This window comes from Dipodomys ordii, unplaced genomic scaffold (genome assembly GCF_000151885.1).
Source record: "Dipodomys ordii isolate 6190 unplaced genomic scaffold, Dord_2.0 Scaffold183, whole genome shotgun sequence".
Lineage (NCBI taxonomy): Eukaryota > Metazoa > Chordata > Mammalia > Rodentia > Heteromyidae > Dipodomys > Dipodomys ordii.
Window position 1 is genome coordinate 1582400 of NW_012267399.1, and position 22682 is coordinate 1605081.

Consider the following 22682-nt stretch of genomic DNA (forward strand, 5'->3'; position numbering starts at 1 on the left):
AGCTGACATTCAGGTAGGAAGCAGACACTATGGCCTGTCATTTGTTTTTCTTCTCCACTGATTTTTCTCTATAGAATTATGGTTGACACATTGGGCTGGGAAGGTGGCTCAGTGGTAGTGCGCTTGCCTTGCATGCATGAGGTCCTGGGTTTGATTCCTCAGGACCATATAAGCAAAAAGAAAAAAGGCAGAAGTGGCACTGTGGCTCAAGTGGTAGAGTGCTAGCCTTGAGCTGAAGAGCTGAGGGACAGCGCCCAGGCCCAGAGTTCAGGCCCCATGACCGGACCCCCCCCCCAAAAAAAAGAATTATGGGTGACACAGTCACTGTTACCAGAGCCTGAACTCAAGGATCTAGTGTTTACTTGGCACTTTACCCACTGATCTATGCTTCTAGCCTGTTTTTTTTTTTTTTTCTTCTTTGCTGGATAATTGGAGCTTGACATTGGAGATGGATTTTTCTGCCTGGGCTGGCCTTGAACCACAATCATCCATGATTTGGCCTTCCAACTAGCTAGGATTATTAGATGTGAGATACCATAGATTTTATGTAATTCGCAGCAGAAGATTTAAACTTAGGTAGGAAGTCAAGAGAGTCTAGCCTAAGATGATCTCTTTTCATAGCTAATGTTCAGAAGCAAATTCTTTTAAAATTTTTGTCTTCACTTTCAATGATTTCAGAGCTCTCTCTTCAAAAAAGGTGATGTCCAAAACTGCTGGGTTATTTTTCACAACCACTACATTTATGTGATATTTTTATCTCTATAAGGCTCAATCATTTTTTCTTCTTGGTTCTGGATTACATACTCAGCTTACTTTTAAGTTAAAAAAAAAGACTACTTTTTATTGATCTGACCATTGTAAAATCTTGAGCATTTTAAGATTAGAACATAAATTTTATAAACTTCTTTTGAAATTTCATTTCTAACATGATTGTTGTATAAAGTATCCTCTTTTAAGAGCTTGAACCAAGATTTTCTGTGCATTTTTGAAAAAAAGTTTTACTGTGAGAATAGGACATTCTATTTGTCACTAAAAATTAATGTTCATAGGTTGAGCAAACATACATTAACTTTCATTTACCTTTTTTTTCTTTCTTTTTATTTGTTTTGGTTCGTTGTGGGACTTGAACTCAGGGCTGGGTGCTGTCTCTGAGCTTTTTTGCTCAAGGTTAGAGCTCTTCTACTTGAGCCACAGCACCACTTCTAGTTTTCTGGTAGTTAATTGGAGATAACAGTTTCACAGACTTTCCTGCCCAGGTTCATTTTAAAACCATAGTCCTCAGACCTCAGCCTCCTGTGTAGCTAGGATTCATATAACTTTTATAAGTAAAAGCTTCAGAATACTTAAACAATATTTTTTTCAGATTCTACTTTGACATATACAAAATCATCCTGTGATACAAGATCCTTAATTGTCTTAGACACACTGTACCCCAGGGCAGCAGCTCACTTGATTAATGCAAATATTTGAGTGTATTTCTCAGACTTCCATGGGTGTTGTAAATATTGTATCTGGAATGTTGGAGACTGTTGGAGAATGCCAGAGAATGCCATGGCCTGCATAATCTTTGTATTTGGGCTTGGAATCAGGAGACCATATGCTGTTTGGGGAGAGAAGAGTATGCTGAGGAAATATGCATACAGAAGATCCTGTCTGCCAGACTGGTTGCTAATTTCCTGAATAACTCCCAACCATGTCATTTAGTGTCAAGATCTGTTTTCATATCTATAACATGTTGAAGTTCAGTTTACTGACCTCTTTGGTTGTCAGATTTTTATCATCAAACTTTTTAACTTTTTTGTAAACAAAGTCTTACTGAAAAATTGAATATTTCTTTTCCATTAAAAATTAGCTGTATGAAATGAACCCCAAGATAGGGACACAGGTGTTTTTTTTCTTTCTTGCTATTGTTTTTAACGTATTTATAGTTTACTATGTGATTTTTTTTGTTGTTGTTTCTTTGGTATGTTCTTCCCCCATGGTATAACCCTGTTTACACTGTATTTGATTCCAGTGCCCTGCATCTTGTATATATATTTTTCTAATTTGGGGAGGGGAAACGAAATAACAAAATGCTTAAATAAGGATACAGGTTGACCCATTGTAACAATGAGATGTACAAGATAACATGTTGAAAATGAACTTTACAACTTCCGTGGAGGGGCGGGAAGAGAAATTGAGGAGGTGGGGAAGGAAGGGATGGTAGGGGAAAAACACAGGAGGAGGTAACAATGCTTGATTGGAAATGTACTCATTATCTTACTCATGTAACTGTAACCCTCTGCATAGTATTTTTACAATAAAAACATATAAAAATTAGCTGTATATCTCTAAGGTTTTATGTCATTAAAATACTATATAGGTTCCTTAGAGCATTGTTTTTTCTGACATTGAGAACTTCCCTGTGCATCCTTAGGCTGAAGTGGGTGAAGACATCTCACCCTTAAGCCTCCAGACCTCCTTGGATTAGGAATCTGATCACTTGGATTCGAATGCAAGCACTCTGTGACTTGGCCAAGTGACTTTACCTTTCAGAAGTTCAGTTTTTCATCTGTGAAATGAAAATAACAATGTAACTTTTAGAGTGAGAAGTAATATAATACATAAGAGCTTTGAAGACAATGCCTCATAAATGAAGTCTGTTTTTCTTCTTCCTCTGCTATCTCCTAACTCTGAGGGAGTCTCCTAAGAAGCAAGTCTGCAAAAGCTTTGTGATAATGGGACAAAGTGTTTCATTGTCTTTCCCCCTGTACCTATGAAGGACCAAAGAATTCCATGTTTCAGCAAGTCTAGAAATTATTTTTTATGTAGCCATTGACTGATTGTTATTCATACAAAACAGTAGTGTAAAGGCAGTCTGTCTTGTACTAAAGAACTTTCAGGATATCTTCATTTCCGGATCCAAAAATGATTGGCTAATAAAGCACAATGGGCCGAAGGCCCAGCTGTGAGATTGGAAGCCTAGATGGCAGAATTCCATGGATTGTTCTAGCTCTATTAAGATCTGCAACATGAATAGACCTCAGTTGATCCAGGAAATAGACTTCCTGTTGCAGCCAGAAAGAAAGGAAGCTAAAGGAGAGGTGAGTGCATCTTGTATAGACAGGAAAGCAATCATGTCAGGAGTACCTGGGTCTCCTTGTCTTGTTTGTATACAGTACACTTAAAAGACATTTTCAGTGAGAATTGTGTATACTTTTTAAGGAAATTCTCATATAGTCAGTGAGACAGAGAGAGAGAGAGAGAGAGAAAAAAAAGCCTGTACCTCAACCCATGAGGCACACTTCCTGTGTAGTGGTCCCAAAGTGATTCCTAAGAGCACAATTGCTGCATTTATTAAACTTTTTATTTACTGAGCAGTGGACGGTAGCATATGGGGGCAATGACAATGGCTGACTGATGGGAAAACAAAGGAATTCCAGTATTCTGCTGTTTTGAAAAAAGTCATTCAGAATTTAGTCATATTGGTTCAGCTGTTGTAACCAAAGACTGATAAGATAATAGAGGTCTTTGTGGTGGTTTCTTTTTTTTTTTCTTTTTGTACTGAAATCCTTTATCTTTATGATGCACTGAGGCCCTTAGAGGAGAAAGCTTTTAAAAGTGCTGTTGAATTCAGAACTCAAATTAGCTGCTGGGACACTGGGACAGGATTCCTTTCTCAGGCAGTCACCACAAAGTAACTTTTATCAGGAAACCTTCTGATAGATTGTTGGTTTCTTCAGTTTACCCTGTTTATTATTTTTTTCCTTGTTGACTTTTTGCTGCCCTATTTTGTGACATTTAAAAGAAGGCTATATCAAAAAAGGCCAATGCTAAATGATGGACTGCGCTTGTGAAGTGGAACATCACAAAGACAGTCTATCCGATGTGAGAGTGGCTGAAGTGTGAGATACTGCAGTTAAATCAGGTTATGTGTGGGCAGAAAAGATCAAATGCAGCCTGCTTTTATGACTAGCATTGTATTTGGGCTTTCTTCTCAAACAATGTCCATTTAAAAAAAATTAGAACTGACCAGGCAATTGATTCTGAAGAGCTTTTCTTTTCAACTTAATTTAAAATCTTTCTGGATTGTTGGCTGAGCTCCTTGATTGATGTTGCTTTGGAATTACTGTTAAGTGCTTTAATCTTTCTAGGATTGATGTAGGAAAAGTATATCTTCATTGGATCTCCACTCCAGTGTCACTGCCAGCCCCATGGCCCCCATCCCCCCCATCATTCTAAACATAGTTTTTTTTTTCTTTTTAGTTGACCAGGATTCTTGTGTTTTATTGTTAACATCTATTAAGTTTGTTAAAGTAACTTGTGCAGAGATCCATTAAATAGAATAGTTTTGGTATATGTGTGTTTTACTGTTTTACTTTATGTTCTCTTGGGCATGTTTCCAGATAATTATTACTGGATTATTACTTTTATTCAGCATGGTAAATATTTTTTAACACTATTGTCCTTAGTTTCATTAGAAATAAAAAGCATGCAGAGAAATTCCCAAAAGTTAATTTAGCTGTCCCTGTATCATTTTTTTTTTCTTTATGCGTGTCTCTTCTGCTCCTGTGCTCATTTCTGGATTTTCTTGTCAGAAAAATTTAGCTATCATGACATATTAGTGACCCACTTAAAGGTATAAAGAGAATGACCTGTTAAAAACAGTTGCATAGTAAAAGTTATAGGTTTGGGAATACTTCAGAGGAGTGAGGCAAATCTGCATTTATAAGGTACTTCCAGGTTTTCTGCCTTGTCCGATATGGAGTCTTCAGTGACTTCCCAATGCTCAGACTTATTTCTAGCACCACTGATTTTAATTACATATACTTCATATGGGCAAAATTAACCAGCAGATTGTGGTGCTGACTTTTATGGTCTGATGTTTTTTTAAAAAAAGACTTTTAAATAAATTTTAAACTCAATTTCTGATTTTAATTTTCTCAATAAAGACAGGAATTGTTTTATTATTTATATAGATAAGATTATATAATTATCATATTTTACTTACATCCAGATCTATTTGTTTTCTCTGTGACTCTGTGCCTAAGGACAGGTAGGTATAGCTTGCAAAGTTAAAAACAAATTCTATTTTTGTTAGTTTTCCCCAAGTTCTTCAGATTAGGTAGAGCTAGAGGGCTGATTTTAAAACTATTATAATAAAAGATGGTATTTGAAAACTTTTGATGAGGGAAATTGCCATCATATTTACATTCTGAAAAGCGTTTCCTTATTTACGCACTATTGACTTCCTATTGAGACTCAAAAATTTAAGTACAACTGGTAAAGAATTCAATGGATCAAATTCAGTAAATCTGAAGTCACTGGAATAAAGGCCCCTCAGAAAAAAAAATGTGTCAATTTTAAAGGTCTTTCCTAACTGAAGACCATTTTGTGATAGAGCCAAAGGTTAATAAAATCAGTAGTGAATGTAGCAATTTTACAGATAAGCTATTCACAACAAGTGTAGTTACTTGAATAAAAAGCTAATTCAGTTCTAAAATGCCACATGCAGTAGCAGTGAATAGCTGCTTTTAGGTGCTTTCTGGAGGAGGATAAAATACAGAATCACGGCACTCTTCTCTTCCAGCGTCCCTGGCTGCCTGTAAATTGCTGTGAATGGGGCTGTGGGCTGACAGGCTCTATTAAGACAAACTGCCTTTCTCATCGGAGAGATAAAATAAATCAGGTGTTTAGTCAAATTAAAATACTTCAGCTGGAGCAGGCCCCGGGGAGCACTGATCCACCTGACTAATCTGAGAGAAACTCAAGACAGATGTGGTTTGGGGATAAAGACGACCCCATGGAACAAAAGAAAAGAAGAAGAAAAAATAAAACCTGCTGCTCTGTCTTTGGAGTTGGAGAATAGATAGAGTTTACAGAGGAGAGTGTCAAGCGCACACTGTGTGTGATATTGGATAAAAGCAGGCACGCTGACTTGTGGAGAAGCCGTGTACAGAAGCTTTTTCTCTAGTTCCCTTTTTGAGGTTGATGAAACTACTCCTGTTTTTGTGTGGGAGGCCGAAGAGGCTGTTTCTGGCAATGCTTTATAGACAATCATTTCAAGATAGCCTAAAGGATAGGAAACAGATGACGATAGACAGCTCTTGATGACCTCTACTGGCCTGGGCAGATCTTCAGAATCGGCTCTACTTTGATTCCCAAGTTGATTTTAATCAAAGTTCAAAACATGATTTAAGATAAGATTTTCTACAAAGTCTTAAGTTAACTCAAAACGTATATTATAATCTTTTGCCTTCCTTAACATAATCAGCCATATTTAGGTTGCCCCATTATCTCCAATGGGCTGCCAATTCTTTCAATCTATTCTTTCTCTGGAGTTCTAGCTCCTAGGCCATGACAAAAATCTCTTGTTTAACTGAGTGTTTGGGATGAAATAACTTATGTTCACAGGTTAGTTGTTCAGTGTGATTCACACTGGATATTATTTCCTTTATAGCAGTGTAAACACTCACTGTTAATTGAAACAGAAAAATCCATCACTGTAGATTTAAACTACTATACCTAAGCATGTTCAAAGGGTACTGAGCAGAAAAATGAGCACACATCCGCATTAACCTACACATTCAAAAAAAAATGTAAGCTATTATGTTCACACACACACACACACATATATATATATATATTCAAATTTTGATAGTGACAGCTTATATAAAGGCTTTAATCCTTAATATAAATACCAGCTTTCTGCCTTGGTTTTTCCTTAAACATATGTCTAAGTCCAGTGAAAGGTTTATTTAGATGTAACTGATCACTTACAATTAAACAATTTAAATGTCATGAAGACTTGCAAAAACATTTAATTAAAATGGCGCTAGTCTGTAAAAATTCAGGTATGTATATCTATTAGCAGCAGAAGTGCCAGAGCATCTGTACATATTCTGACTTCACCTTGGATAAAGGAGCCTAAGTCACTCATGTATTATCCTCAGTTTCCATTTCTCAATCAAAAAAGAAAATGAAATAGGTTGAAGATTATTGAAAAGACTTTTTTTTTTTTTTTGGTCGGTCTTGGGGCCTGAACACTGGGCCTAGTCACTGTCCCTCATCTCTTCAGATCAAGGCTCTACCACTTGAGCCACAGCGCCACTTCTGGCTTTTTCTGCTTGTGTGGTGCTGAGGAATCGAACCCAGGGCCTCATGTATGCAAGGCAAGCACTCTACCACTGAGTCACCTTCCCAGCCCCAAAGAGACTTTATCATGAGAGAACAGAAAAACTTTGAGTCTTTTCTAAGTAATCCAAATATCAAATCTGATTCTTGCATTGGCTTTTCCCCAAAATGTTCCCTGGGAGTTCTTTATTAACCAAGAATTAAACTATAGTAACAATCCCAGTATTCAGTAGGTGTAAGAAAATTATATGTAGAATTAGAAGACTAAATAAGGTCATTAAATGTGACCCTTCTTAGGGATTAAGTGCTGTGAATTTTTTGTACCTTTCTGGCCTTCTCTCATACTGTATTTTTGTTGTTCAATTTCTGGAAAACACAAAACCCCATTTACCCTAACACACATGTGGGAACTCTTCCTATATTATTTTCTCCTTGACCAAACATCTTTGGACAGTTCTTCTGGTTCAGTTTTAGTTACTTTGCCATGGTAGTATTGCCTGGAAAGATTCTGGCTCAAACCCTCCAACTCTTTGCCTAATTAACTCTTACTCACCCTCTTTTTAATACGCTATTTTTGAGGTGAACTTCCTTGAACATAGGCCCTCCAAACTTGGTTAATATTTGTCTATTTGTAATTATTTATTTATAATTTACTTTTATATGTATGATCACTTGATATAGTTCCTGGCACAGTGTCTTTCAGGAAGTGTTAAAATTAAAAAGAATGAAGTAAAGACATAAATTTCATAAATTTGCATCTTTTCTTTCATGTCTATACTAATACACATATGGCTCAAGCTTATTCATGCTTTTGAAAAGATTTTATGATCTCTTTTAAGGGCTGTTTTTGTATGTTTGTAGTTGATGTTTCTGGATAAAGAAGTTCTTTTTTAAAAAAAGCTGAAGTTCCTATTCCTAAAATAAACCCATTTTCTTTTCAAGAAAATGAAGGAGCTAGAAAGAAGACTTAATCAGTAATGGTGTTTGCTTCCTTATCAGTGGAATATACTCCCCTCCCCCCCTTGTCTCTTAAGTCAGTCCTTTTTCAGATCTGCGATTCTTTAAGGGACACCGACAATTATTTTTGAGGACTCTAGTAGAGATTTAGAGGTCGGAGGTGGTCCTCAATATGGTAGCTCCTCTGCTCCTACCATTCTTGCCTTGTAATGTCATACGAGACATATGCGAACAGGTAATGTCAGCACCCTTTACAAGTGCCTTTGCTCTGTGGAGCTCCTTAGGGTCACTCAGAAAATAGGATCACTCCTCATGAAGATACTTTTAATTCCTTAGATTGTTCTGATGATCTCTTCATAGGAATGAAGAGGTTTCGTAGGAGGTTGGAAGGCTCCCTCTCTATATACACAAAAATTGGCAATCTTTGTCCCCTTTGACAGCTGGTGGCATCTTTCTGAAAAGCTTTCAAATCATAGATCATTTCTTCATAATGAAACCTGTGTGGCTCAACTACAGTGGGTTGAAATTCTTATCTTATGCTGCGGTAAAATGCTCTAATTTAGATTCACAAAAGGATTCTGTACCCTTTACTTAGGAGAGCTGTGCAATTTGCCCATAAAAAGACTGTTCAGCACCATTAGTGCATACCATAAGTGCTCAGCGACATCATCGCCATTAAACAGCATATCCTTATGCATAACCTTTTCAACCTCGAAATGTGTTTTTTCCCTTTGAAGAATGACAAATGGCAAAGGGCTCAGGGTGCACTCCCCAGGCCCCCCCCAGCAACATTGTTGCCTTTAAGGATGAACTTGGAAACTTTAGCTTGATTCCTTAACAGAAAAAAATTTAATATTTTCTTACCTGAGGCAGTTTTTTTCTCTCTGTAGAACTTGTCCCATGGCCAAGAGATTGACCCACAGCTTCTTAAGAGGCAGATCTTTGCAGAAAACAAAAAGTTTAGGATGAAGATTAGAAAATTGCTTAAATAACGTTTATTAATGAGCACCTACTATGTCTTAGCTATTGATACTATGTAAGTCTCTGAGAAGTAATGATAGAATATTAATATCATCTTTACATTGTTTCCTTGATGTTAAATTTTATAGGTTTCTTAATTTGATGAGATAGATGGGAGTCAGTGAAAAAGTGAATGAGGTAAATAGTTCTGCTTTGCTTTTGTTTCCATAAGTGGAAGGAAGATCAGGGATTTTATTGGTGACAGCACATTTTCTTGGCAAGGAAAACAATGAGCCCAATCATTCATTCTACTGCGGTAACTACTCTGTGGCATGTCACACTCACAACGGTGGGGAAACTGCATGCAGTGTGCCAGATCTCTAAGTGTCCCTAAGTGTGTCTCCAAGGAGTCCCCTTTCTAAGTTCTATCCTTTGTTCTCTGATTCCTTCAGACATTCCTCAAGCTTGTGAGGTCTCTTCTTGCTTCCATTTTAGGTACACCTGAGAGCCTGGCAGAAAAAGAGCGGCAGCTCTCCACCATGATTACCCAGCTGATCAGTTTACGGGAGCAGCTCCTGGCAGCCCATGATGAGCAGAAAAAACTGGCAGCCTCACAAATTGAGAAACAACGGCAGCAAATGGACCTTGCTCGCCAACAGCAAGAACAGGTGAGCCCTGTAAAAGGAGCTGAGGAAATGGAGAGGTGGAGTGTGCCAAATTCAGCAAGGAACCACATCGATTGGTTTATTTGTTGTAAGCTTTCTTTAAAAAAAAAGATAAGTTTAAAAAATTAAAAATAAGAAAGGAAACAGACTTCTGGAAATCCAGAGTCATCAAGAAAACTGGGGCAAGGGCTGTATATGGAAAGGCAAAGAACTCATCATAACAACTGTGTATAACTGAAGTGATATATTGGTTTTGAAGGTTCAATTTGATTAATTACTCCAATATATTAATTTACATGAGCATCACAGGTAATTCCAATGCTGGCTGTGAGTAAGTGGCTTCTCCTGGGGCCTTTCTTTTCTCATGCGGTGAAGGGATTCTGTTCTAGAAAAACTCAGGGGCTCTTTCAGCTCACTGGGCCAATGATTTTCTCTGTCCTTAAAACTGGAGCAACTCTACATCTGAATTTTCTCCAAATATCCCTGGTTCATGCCTGTTTTCCAGTGTAATTATTAGTACCCTACTCCTTGTACTTGCAAAAGTTGACATGGTTTGGAGGATAAATTATATGATCACTATTTATAGCATAGGCAAATTATTGAAAATGATTAACACATGGTTACTAAAAAATTTGACTTGATTGGCTTAGAAGAATGAAAAAACAAAGTTTAAACCTATATCTTTTATTTTAAAAAATGAAACACTTTTTCAAATGTTTATCTTGTCTCATAGACTACATTATTCTAAGAACAATTGTTCTATCGAGTGGTCTCTGATGCTTTAGATCAGACAGACCTAAATTAATGTGCAGTTTTTAGGAATCTGACATTATTACTGGAATTATCTTTTCAGTTACAAGTATTTTATAGGGGTATATAGAGCAATATATGCTCTGTTGATTTTAATGAGTTGTGACGTCTAGTATTTTATATGCTTGAATATTTGCCCACATGTAGGAATATGGACTCAGCCCCTAATGGAAAATAACATAAAGGAACACTGTAAAAAATCAGAAGTTAGAATGTCATTTAGCCATCCAGAGATGACACAGTAATTAACTATTGACACTTGTGAATAAGCTAGCACAAATTAATCTTGACACATTTGCAGACGAGTGATATCTTACAGTGAACACTTTGTAATTATATTTCAAAATGAAAATTAAATGACACTTAAAACTAGGTTGTCATGCTCAATGAAGCGAGCATGTAGCTCAACCGATTGGCAAATAAAATTCAGAATTTGAGCCACATGGTGCTTATGTACCATACTTCACTGTGTCAAACCCATACGTCTACAGTGGATGATAGTAATTGCACTGTGGTGTCTTCGATGCATTTCTATGCAGCACTTTATCATTTAGGAGGGACCATCAATATTAGATGCCTACTGGTGTTTCACTGGTTTGCTAAGAGGAAATAAATATTCAGAGGATCCAGTGTCTGTACCTAAAGCTGCAGAGTGAATTGTCCATTTCTGATTTGAGTGGTGACGAGCACAGTGAGCCATTCCAACTCGATTAAATACAGTTTCCATTTTGTTTATAAAACTTTAGAAAAAACAAGTAGCCTTATTTTTCAAACCACAGTCTATGTTAGGAGCAGTTTTATCATGACTTCCAGTATGAGCCAGTCATCACCAGAACTGTATCTGGGAGTAGAGTGCTGTGTGGCCATCTTAGGTTGAATGAAACGTGAGTGGCATTTCCTCCTGGTACTCAAGCTAGCACACCAGAAAGGCTCAGGAGGCATACAGGTGGAGACTGGAACTGATCCACACTAATTTTCCACTTCCAACATAGCACATTCGAGAACACCAGCTTTTTGGAAATAGACAAAGGTAGACAAACTTGAGCACAAGGAACCACAAAGTCTAGTCCTCCGTAAGTGGTCTTTGGACTTCCCTTTCAGGCTTCCTGAGACACAGGAAAGCCAGGCTTTCCTTGGCAGGATACTCTCAGGGGTATCTCCCTGAGCTTCAGGCTGTAGTCGGCTCAGCCTTTGAGGTGATGAGCAGCAGCTTGCCTAACACCATTATCCTAAGGAAGTGATTGCCCTTCTGAAGGACAGATTCTGTTCTCAATAGAACTTGTGTAAAAGGGATAGTATTTCTTTTCAAAGACCAGCTTGAGTGTTGGTATATTAAATTTGATTGTGGATCTACTTGTATGTGGATCCCTTACTGTAAAATAAACACGCTATCCTTTTGAGGGTAGTTATAACATAGTTTATCCTTAATTACAGCATAGTGTGTCTTAAAATATTCTTGTAGATCATATTCAAAATCAATTTTAAAAAGCTAAAACTAAAGAGTTTTTAACTTACATATATTTTTATACTGCTTTGACAATATTGGTAAATATATTAACTCTGAAAATCAGAAGAGGTAGACCATATTAAGAATAATAGAAAGCGTTTTCCTGTATTTGCTTACAGATTTTACTTTTTGCATCCAAATTAAGTTCTTCAGATAAATATGACCAAAGTTTTCTTGTCTGCATTCTGCATGGATCAGATTTCCCAAGTCTCATCATTTCCAGCTGACTAGTGCAGTTATAGGTGGGTTCTTCACAAATGTGATATGAAGTGGATAGTTTTCATCTCCAGATAAAGCAGAGAGATGACACCTTTTTCAAAATCTTTTCTTTTCTCCAACTTTCTCATTCTACTGCTCTTATTTTGTAGGAACTTGTCCCACTAAGTTGCAGTAAAGCAGTCTTGTAATACCAGGAGAGATCCCTGAGGTAATGGCAAAGGTGTAAGCATTTCATTTTAACTTAATGAAACTTTATTTCTGATAGATTGCAAGACAACAGCAGCAACTTCTGCAACAGCAGCACAAAATTAATCTCCTACAGCAACAGATCCAGGTCAGTGTATTTTATTACTCTCGTCTGATTATACTTGTATACTTTCCTACTTGAAAATGGAATTTAAAATGTTGCAAATGTACCCCTGTCTTGTAAACAGCACCAATAAAGGGCTGTTACTCAAGGATGTTGTACACAACTGTATAAGTGGATGTAAGAAATATTGACTAGGTGGCAGTCGAAGCTTTCTTCTCTGATGTGATGTGTAAGCGGAATAAGCCTAATTTGTTTCTCTTCTGCCATTTGCCCCACATGACCAAGAACCATTTGGTTTCAAGGTACCATACAGATGCTATTTTTATTGCCACAAGCTACTTTCTGCTATGTGTTTTATTAAATGATAATACCATGGAGAAAAATCTTACTTTATTTACTACTTAGAATCGATTTGGACAATTTTTTAGAAGACTCTGGAAAAGGCTGCTAGTTAATTTGTTTCTTAGCAAATATTGACTGCATTCCTTTTTAATGCTGAGGGAATATGAATATTCCTTGTCTACAAGGAGCTTACAATCTGAATAATTGTAACCTAATGTAGACAATTCCTCATTCCTGTATCAGTGTAAAAATATGTAGCATATTCCAGTGATCTGGGAAGAGATCACCATCTGATGGTCTGATTTCTGTAATTGCTTTGAACATTTGATGATTAATTCAAGCAACCACTATTTGAGATAGGTAAGGCTTTCCATTTCTCAGTAGAAATATAGATATGTGCATTCTAGAATGTGCTAGTATAAAAAGTTGCTTGTCTAATGATTAATTCTCAGAATTCTGAGCCCAGAATTCTATATACTTAACCAAAGACTGGTTTCTCTTCTTTGCTGTAATATTTTTAACCTCCTGGGATCTATAATTCAACCTAAATTGGGCCAGCATATTCTAAATTACATTATTATTTTACATGAAATTAATATCATGATCATCTGAAGTTTTAATATGTCAGTAGCCTAAATTTGGAGCTTGTTCTCATTTTCTTCCTTATTGATGAATGCCGGTGATTGTAGCTCAGGTCCTTGCTTCTTTTTGTTTTTCGTATTTAGTATTTAGGTAGTCATTACTGGGTTTATAATACTTAGTGTCTCAAGAAGCGCCTTTATTTATTTTAACTTTTTGCCCACACATCTTCACTAGGAGGCGTTAGTTAAAAATGTTTTTTGTTATTCTGATTTTACTTTCCACACTCAAATCTATGTGTTTCAAAAATAGAATCCAAATGAAGATGAAGTGGAATGTCTTTGGCATTTTTGATAGCAAGGCTTTCAATTAAATCTTGGGATAATTTCTCATCCTGATATCTTTTTTGTGACTCATGCTGAGTTCCTTAATTAAATAACTGTCCAGGTGTTGCCTTGTTCAGTCCTTATTAAAATGTTCAGTATATTTCCTACTGCTAAGGTCAAGATTTTTAGCCTATGGCTTTCCTCCATTTTCTCTAGATTCTTCTCTAAGAACTTGGTAGGTGTTAAATAACATGATCAACTCAATTCTTCTGTTTGTAAAGTAGAAATGAAAGAAGTTCCTTGAGAGGCTTCTATATCAGTTTATTATTATTACTATTTTTGCTATCTCTTTGCTATGCATTCTGTATTACTTCTTAGACCAACATCATTTGTATTGACTTACTTAGTTGATTTTTTTCTGTGCTAATGAGGACCTCAAGTGAAAAGCAACTAGTTCAGAGAATTATGTTATGAAATATTATTAGCATTACTGACCACATATAATTTTATAGTTATAACTTCACTGTAAAATAGATAAGTTTTTGCAGTAAACTATGGAGCACAATCTTAAAGATAAAAAAGAAGAAAAAGAAATAGAACAATTCCATGACAATCAAGAATAATTCAATCCCTACAACCCTTGCAAAAACAATACAGTAGTTCTATGACATCAAATTAGTAATAAAGTATACATTTACTCAAAATAAAAAAATTACCTGATCAAGAGATAATTTTTCAAGTTTTCCAAGGGAAGTTTAACTACTTTTAAGTATGTGTTATTTCCCACAGTTAAATTTTGTTAAATTTAGAACTCAACTGTACAAGTTATAAAATGATAGAGCTTTTCAATGTAATAGTTTACAGTCATTTAGTAATATAAGACTTTTTATAACGAGAATTTGTGTTTAAAAAAGAGGAAGCAATAAGACTGGTGTTTATAGTTCATTCTGTCTTGAGCTATAGCAACATGACTTATCTTGTCAGTATTTATCTTATCAGTATGAGACCATTCAAAGAATTTTTCAAATGCTGAAAAACACTTACTCCTTACATAAAACTTACATATCTTTGACACAAAGCAGGTTTTGATATTTAGACTTTCAATTATTTTTCTTTGGAAGGGGAAAAGGTTAATTATGTTTTTAAATAGAGTTTTTGACAAGTCATAGACAAGTGTCAAATTTAGGCGAAAGATTACTATTTGGGTTAATTTTGACGAACATTTTATACATTAAAATATGAGATTTAAGGGCTGCTTCAAACATCTTTTTCTAGCAAAAATAAAACATCTTCATATCTAAAACAAGATATAGAATAAGATGATTAAGAATGAGGCCTAATTCCTTTTGTTAAAGAAAATTAGAAATACAGAGACAATCTGAATTAGTTTTACTTTTAAGTTTTTCTTTATTTAAAAAAAAATGCTACCAGGTTTTTAGGTTCAAACCAGGTGCCTGTGGCTCTCCCCTGCCTGCAATCTTAGCTACTTGGTAGGGTGAGATCTAAGAATAGTGGTTCAAAAGCCAGTCTAGGCAGGAAAGTCTGTGATACTCTTATCTCCGATTAACCACCAGAAAACTGGAAGTGGTGCTATGGGTCAAAGTGGTAGAGCACCACTCTTAAGCAAAAGACCTCAGTGCCCAGGCCTTGAGTTCAAGCCCCATGACTGACATAAATAAATAAATAAGTAAATAAATAAAAATTCATGATTGTTTTAGTTCAAACTGCTAACTTCTGAATCCGTGCTGATTTTTCTGCAATTTGCAAGCTTTAATTGAAAAAAAAAAGAGTGTCTGACCTCTTATACAACTACAAACACATCTAGGTCTATTGTAATGGAGACAAATAAAAACCTGACTGTTTTCCACAAATGAAAAAGTAAGATTCTTTTTATTAGAATTGGGAAAAGCCACAATTACAATAGTATTATGAAAGTTGCCATGCACATTTTACCTACTTATGTAGGTAGTTTAAAATCATTTATGTTTTTCCTCCTTGAATAAAATTTTTAACATTATATTTATAATATAGTACATAACATAAATCCTATAAAATATAATATAAATCCATAAAGAGATACTTCTAAAACCATGTAAGTAGTATTTTTTTAAACGTATGATAAATGTTTTTGATAAGTCAATTTTTACCATTTAAAAATCAGAGTAATAATTTAAAGTAATTAGTAATATTAACAGATTTTTTAGGAGGGTGTTTGCTTGTGAATTCAAATTCCTATTTATGCTGTGAGGAAAATATGATTCTTATAATTTGTTGTATCTTAATTAAATCTCTTGGTGTGGAAACTAGAAAAGGATTGACATTTTTTTTTTATATTCCCAGGATAGCATTTACACACCATTTTTTTGGGATAAGTTTTTATTGTGAAAATACTGTACAGAGGGGTTACAGTTAAATGAGCAAGGTAATGAGTACATTTCTTGTCAAGCCCTGTTGCCTCCTCCTTTGTTTTTCCCCTACCATCCCTTCCCTCCCACTTCCACAACTACACTCCTCCCTATCCCCTGAATTTTAAAGTTCATTGTTCAACAGTGTCTTGTACATCTCATTGTTACAATGAGTCATCCTGTATCCCTATTTAAACATTTTGTTTGATCTCTTCCCCTCCCCAAATTATACTGACATAAAATACATTGTAAACAGGGGTTATACCCTGGGGGAGGAACATACAAAGCAACAAAAAAATCACATGGTACCTTATAAATACATTAGAAACAATAGCAAGAAAGAAAAAAACCACTTGTGTCCCTATCTTGGGATTCATTTACTTAACATAATCTTATCTGGTCATATGTACATAGCTTTTGACCTTTTCTGCTTCTCCCAGACATATACTAGTTATTGCAAATAAGGGAAACCATAGGACCCATGTTTCTTTCGGCCTAGCTTACTTCACTTAATATAATTTTTCCCAAGTCTTTCCATTTCCTAACAAATGGGGTGATGTCATTCTTTCTGATGGAGGCATAGAATTCCATTGTGTATATATATATCACATTTTCTTGATCCATTCAATTCACACCATTTTTATAAAGTCTGTGTCATGCTCTAACTGCAGAGGACAGATAAACCTCAGTTATTTCATCCTCCATCTCCCTTCTATTACACTATAGTGGTTAATATTTTTAAGGATTTATTTATGAGCTATGCTTACTGATCAAATCCACTTTTAATCTATCAGATTGTTATAGTTAAACTAACACATATCCACAGTATTTTTAATCAAATATTAAATTACTCTTTTAAGGTAAAAAATATTTTATAAATTCTGATATTTTTTTCAGTCCGGGGGCTTGAACTCAAGGCTCAAGGCTAGTGTTCTACCACTTGAGCTACAGTACCACTTCCAGACTTTTCTGAGTAGTTTAATAGAGATAACAGTCACAGACTTTCCTGCCAGGCTGACTTCAAAGCTTTATCCTCAGATCTCAGCTTCTTGAGTAGTTAAGATTATAGGCATGAACCACTGGTGCCTGGCTTAAATTCTGATTTTTTGATATATCTATATATTTATTCTTTTCCCCATTGACTATATCATGGTTTCAAGTCTAGAGAAGATATTCCTTATCAACACAATATACCATGTTCTGTGGTTTCTCTAGTACATCAATAAGAATAATTTAATGATAGCAGCTTTTAGATAGAACTTAACCTTTGTGAAAACCTTTGTGAGAAACTTACTTTTTCAGGGATGAGTGGTATTATCCTATTATTCATGTCTCCTCAGACTCCAGTTGTAGGATTATTCCAGTCACTTGTACAACCAATATCCCTGTATCAAGTGACTGAGCAATAGACTGGAGAATAGATTGGTTAACTTTTGGATTTTATTTGGGTGTTTGGCTTTCTGGACCAGCTAACGGTTTTGTCAGTTTACACACCTACATATTTTTGAATATAATTCTGAGACTTGAAATTGTTAGCTCTTTGTTTCCTCATGATTAGTGAACGATATTGATTGTCCTCTTCCTTATCATTTAATACATTTGATGGGGAACTCAAATCTGTAGAAAGCTTGAAATGTAAGTATCACTGCTTCTACTTTACAGATATTCATTAGGGAATATTAGTTTTCTTTACTGAAAACTTATTCTAGCAAATGCAATGGTGCTACTTATTTCATTTCTCCCCATCTTTGTGTGCTTTATGTATTAGTCCTTTTGATATGGTGTTTATTTTGATTATGATATATTCTTTGGAGTAGTAGCATGTATTTTTGCATCTCTCTGTTTGTCATAGGATAGAAAACCACTAAATGTATCTTTTCCTTCCCTTCAGCATGATAATCAGAGAGATGTTACAATTTTAAGCAAGGAAGTGCTTGTCTTTAAACAATTAAGCAGCATAATTTGAGATGTACCCTCATCTTTTAAAGAGATAAACTTTGCCTTTGATTTCCTTCGGTATGATTAACTACAAGCATTTCAGGTATATGCTGAGCAGAATAAAGGACTAGCTCTTTATGTGAAGTAGTTGTCTAAAGATCAGAAATAATTACTTTATACATTAGCCTCCAAGGCCTGCTTGACCTGGTTAATTAATTTTTTGCTAGCATAAAATAATAGATATATATTTGAAGATAGGTTTCATCTTTAAGTAGCTAATTGACCTCTAATTTTAAGAGCTGGACCTTCCATTTATTGTCTTTTGGAGATGACTAGAACAGCCAACAGCAAAACTGAGGGGATAAAAAAAAACCCCACAGGACAGTTAGGAGCTTACTTCTCATCCCACGCAGTTCCTCTGTCTTAGGCTATATCTCTGCTAATTGTGTTTAGCATTGATAAACAAAAGGCAATTAGGGAGTTCCTGGTTTGGCTCTAGCCAACAGTGTTTTCATGTTCTTGATCAAGTAACAAAACTTCTTCCAAAACCCTCTGAAAGGACCAAATAAACCTTTTAAAAGTAATTTGATACTTATATTGCCACTGTACATGCCTAGAATATTCTCTTGCAATGAAACAAAGGCTGTAAACAAAACTTAGAAATGTAGGATTAGCCCCCAGCTTCAGCAAACCCTTCAAATATTTTTTCCTTAAAATATTTTATAATTCTATCTTCAATTATGAATTAGCCAGGAAAAACATCCCCTGTCTCCTCTCTATTCCTCTGCTGTGTGTTGCTTTCAATTGTCCACAGGCAAGTTGTTGTGAGCTTTCTTTGGAAGTTTAAAACCAAGATAAACATGCAAATCAAATTATTTCTTTTATGTAATCAAATTAACTTTTTAAGTAATGATAGCTGCTCCGTAGCCTGCTTCAAACATTTTAATAATAATGTTTCTGAATTACAAAGAATAGGTAAGGGTTACAAATTTGTAAATTGCAAGTACCATAACAGATAAAATTACAAATTCTGGTTGTGGTTTTTAAACTCTACATTAAAAATGCTAGATTTGTTTGTTAAGGTTAGAATGAACCTAGAAATAAGAAGAGGCTTGACTAGATTTTGTGAGCTAATATATATATAATTTAATCAGCTATCTACCAGTTTTCCAAAGATCCCTTATAGAGCAATCTCATACAACAGACCAAAACCTGAAGGCAAATTTCAATTGTTTTCATTAGGATTTTAAACTTCTTCAACTAGCGATACCAGACTTTCTTCTATATCTTGACTATTTCCACTCATCTCCCAGATACCACTCCCCAGTTTTCTCTCTTAAAGCTCAGAGTAGCCAAAGTCTCTGCTTCTTTCTGAGTTTACAGTGAGGAGTGCCCAAGTCCTTCAGAGGTAGGGCAGGGTGCAGGCTAGTGGGGCAGATGATCTAGGTGGTATTAGCGCTTGACATTACATAACATTATATGAATCTTCGAGGAAAAATGTGATTCTCTTCTATGTGTTTCTTGATCCTTCTCATTATATTGAGGGCTCAGTTTAGTGTTAGCCTTTAATACTCTCTAGGCTGCATTAATCTTTTGTGTGTGTATGAGTGTGTGTGGGGAGGTGTTAAGGAGGGAATATCATGATAGTCTCAAAGCCTTTGGAGGCAATAGCATTTAGCTAAAATCTAGATAAATGTAAAATTTTGTCTTTGTTATTATCTGGTTATTTCCTTTTTATGAAAAGTGATTTTAAGCTTCTAAAATCATAATCTAGTGATAATAATGATTATAATATAAATGTATTTAAGGCAAAAAAAATCAACTTAATAGCCAATAGGGGCTGAGTGGTAGAGGGGCTGAGTGGTAGACTGCTTGCCTAGCATGCATGAAGCCCTGGATTCGATTCCTCAGAACCACATAAACAGAAAAAGCCAGAAGTGGCACTATGGCTCAAGTGGTAAAGTGCTAGCCTTGAGCCAGCTCAGGGACAGTGCCCTGGCCCTGAGTTCAAGTCCCAGGACTGGGGGGGGAAAAAACAAAAGGCAGCCAATAGTAGTTGTGTACTTGGATCAATTTGTATCCCATAAGCTACTACAACTATGGGTATAGTAGTTTAAAAAGACTATAAAGGGAATCTTGTTTATTTTTTTATTCTTTATTTTTTTATTATTTTGAAAATACCATACAGAGAGGTTACAATTACATAGGCAAGATAGTGAGTACATTTCTTATCAAGCATTGTTGCCTCCTCCTTTGTTTCCCCTTCCCATCCCTTCCCCTCTCCAACCCCCACACCCACACCCTTACCACCCCTCCAACCCCCATTCCCTACCCTCCTACCACCCCTACCCCACCCCCTACCTCCCACCCTGCCAAAGTTATAAAGTTCGTTTTTCGACATAACATCTTGTACATTTCATTGTTGTAATGGGTCCACCTGTAACCCTATTTAAACTGTTTTTTCCCTTCCCCTCCACAAATTATATCAGCATCAAATACAGTGAAAGCAGGGGTTATACCCTGGGGGAGGTACATACAAAGCAACAAAGAAATCATCTTATAAATATGTTAGAAACAATCGCAAGAAGAAAAAAACATTTGAATCCTTATCTTGGGGTTCATTTCACCTAACATCAACTTGTCTGACAGTTTCTGTTTGTCTCAGACATATACTAGTTATTGCAAATAAGGGAAACCATGGGACCTATGTTTCTTTGGGCCTGGCTTACTTCACTTAATATAATTTTTTCCAAGTCTTTTCATTTCCTCGCAAATGGGGCAATGTCATTCTTTCTGATAGAGGCATAGAATTCCATTGTGTATATATACCACATTTTCTTGATCCATTCATCTACTGAGGGGCATCTGGATTGGTTCCATATCTTAGCTATGATGAATAATGCTGCAATAAACATAGTTATGCTGGTAGCTTTAGTGTGGTCTTGTTTGTGAATATTTGGGTAGATGCCCAAAAATGGGATTGCTGGGTCATAGGGGAGCTCTATGTGGAGTCTTTTGAAGAACTTCCATACTACTTTCCAAAGAGGTTAAACAAGTTTATACTCACACCAACAATGCAGTAAGGTTCCCTTCTGTCCACATCCCCTCCAGCATCTGTTGTTAGAGTTCTTGATTATAGCCATTCTAACTGGGGTGAGGTGATATCTCAATGTAGTTTTGATTTACATTTCTTTTATGGCTAGGGAGGTTGAGTATTTCTTTATGTGTCTATTGGCCATCCTTCTTTCCTCTTCAGAGAAGTTTCTCTTTAAGTGTTTAGCACACTTATTTATTGGGCAGTTGTTTCTTTGAGGATTTGTTGTGGAGGGAATCTTTTTGTAGTATAGTATGAGTTGTATTTCTAGTTGAGTAATTGTTTTGTTTTATACATGTAGACCTCTTAGTTAATCGTATTATTCTTCCTCTATCTATCTATCTATCTATGTATCTATGTATCTATCTATGTATCTATGTATCTATGTATCTATGTATCTATGTATCTATCTATCTATCTATCTATCTATCTATCTATCTATCTATCTGTCTGTCTATCTTTCGAATCTAACTATCCTGAGGATTGGGGTACAACAATTCTCCAGCACATAAAATATATTTTCAGTTAAAATATATGTTAGTCAGAGCTATCTCACTTGTTAGCTAGAAACTTTATGATGGACCATTGTTTAAACAATGTAAATACGTTTGGCTACGTGATCTGGTAACTTTGACATTTTTGGTATGGTGATCCACTGGGAAGACAAACATTGTTGACATCACATCTGTGTTTTTAGGACAAGGTATTTTTGAAATGAAACATGAATCAGAGAAAATGTAGAAAGTGAATTCCTAGATGCCATTTGACTTTTAACTATTGAAACCGAGTGAATTTTTGTACATCTATAATATGTACCTGTGTATCTATTGTACTCTACTTTGAACTTTGGAACTTGCACTTTCTAGGCAAACACTCTAGCACTTGAGACACAGCTTCAATCATTTTTGCTCTGGTTATTGTTTAGATAAGGTCTCATCTCATGATTTTGCCCAGACTGGATTTTGAACCTTCTATCTATGCTGCCTATATAGCTGGAATTACAGAAATGCACTACCCACTACCATGCATAGCTTGTTCTTTGAAATAAAATCTTGTTAACTTTAAAAAAATTGCTCAGGTTGCCCTTTAACCACAATCCTCCTATCTTTGCTGCCTAAATAACTGTGATTTATAGGGATGACACTGTGTACAGCTGTTATTTTTTTCATAGAAGTTTTTGAATATTCGCTATGAAATTGCCTGCACTTCAGTGTCTTTGAGGAAGGTATGAATCTGAATATATTTTAAGCTAAATTTGTACATAAAAATAAAGAGTTTGGAGAATAAGGTAAGCTATCATTTGGAGCCAGTTCAGGTATTAGAGTCAAATAAATCAGGGTATAAATTCCTGTTCCACTGTTCATTAGCTTTGTATTCTGTTTTTCTGTTTACTAGCTGTGAGACGTTACTGAATGTCACTGAACATGCAATTCCTAATTCCTAAAAATGGATAATTA

The 22682-nt window shown here is 35.6% G+C and overlaps 1 protein-coding gene across 1 annotated transcript in view; it reads left to right on the plus strand.

Moving 5' to 3' along the window:
• The window catches only part of Sox6 (SRY (sex determining region Y)-box 6), a 371334-nt gene that overhangs the window by 175669 nt on the left and 172983 nt on the right, over nt 1–22682 (plus strand). Inside the window, exons 5-6 of the mRNA XM_013034148.1 lie at nt 9526–9698; nt 12497–12565. Coding sequence (XP_012889602.1) covers nt 9526–9698; nt 12497–12565 — 242 coding nt within the window. The remainder of the gene's footprint in view (nt 1–9525; nt 9699–12496; nt 12566–22682) is intronic.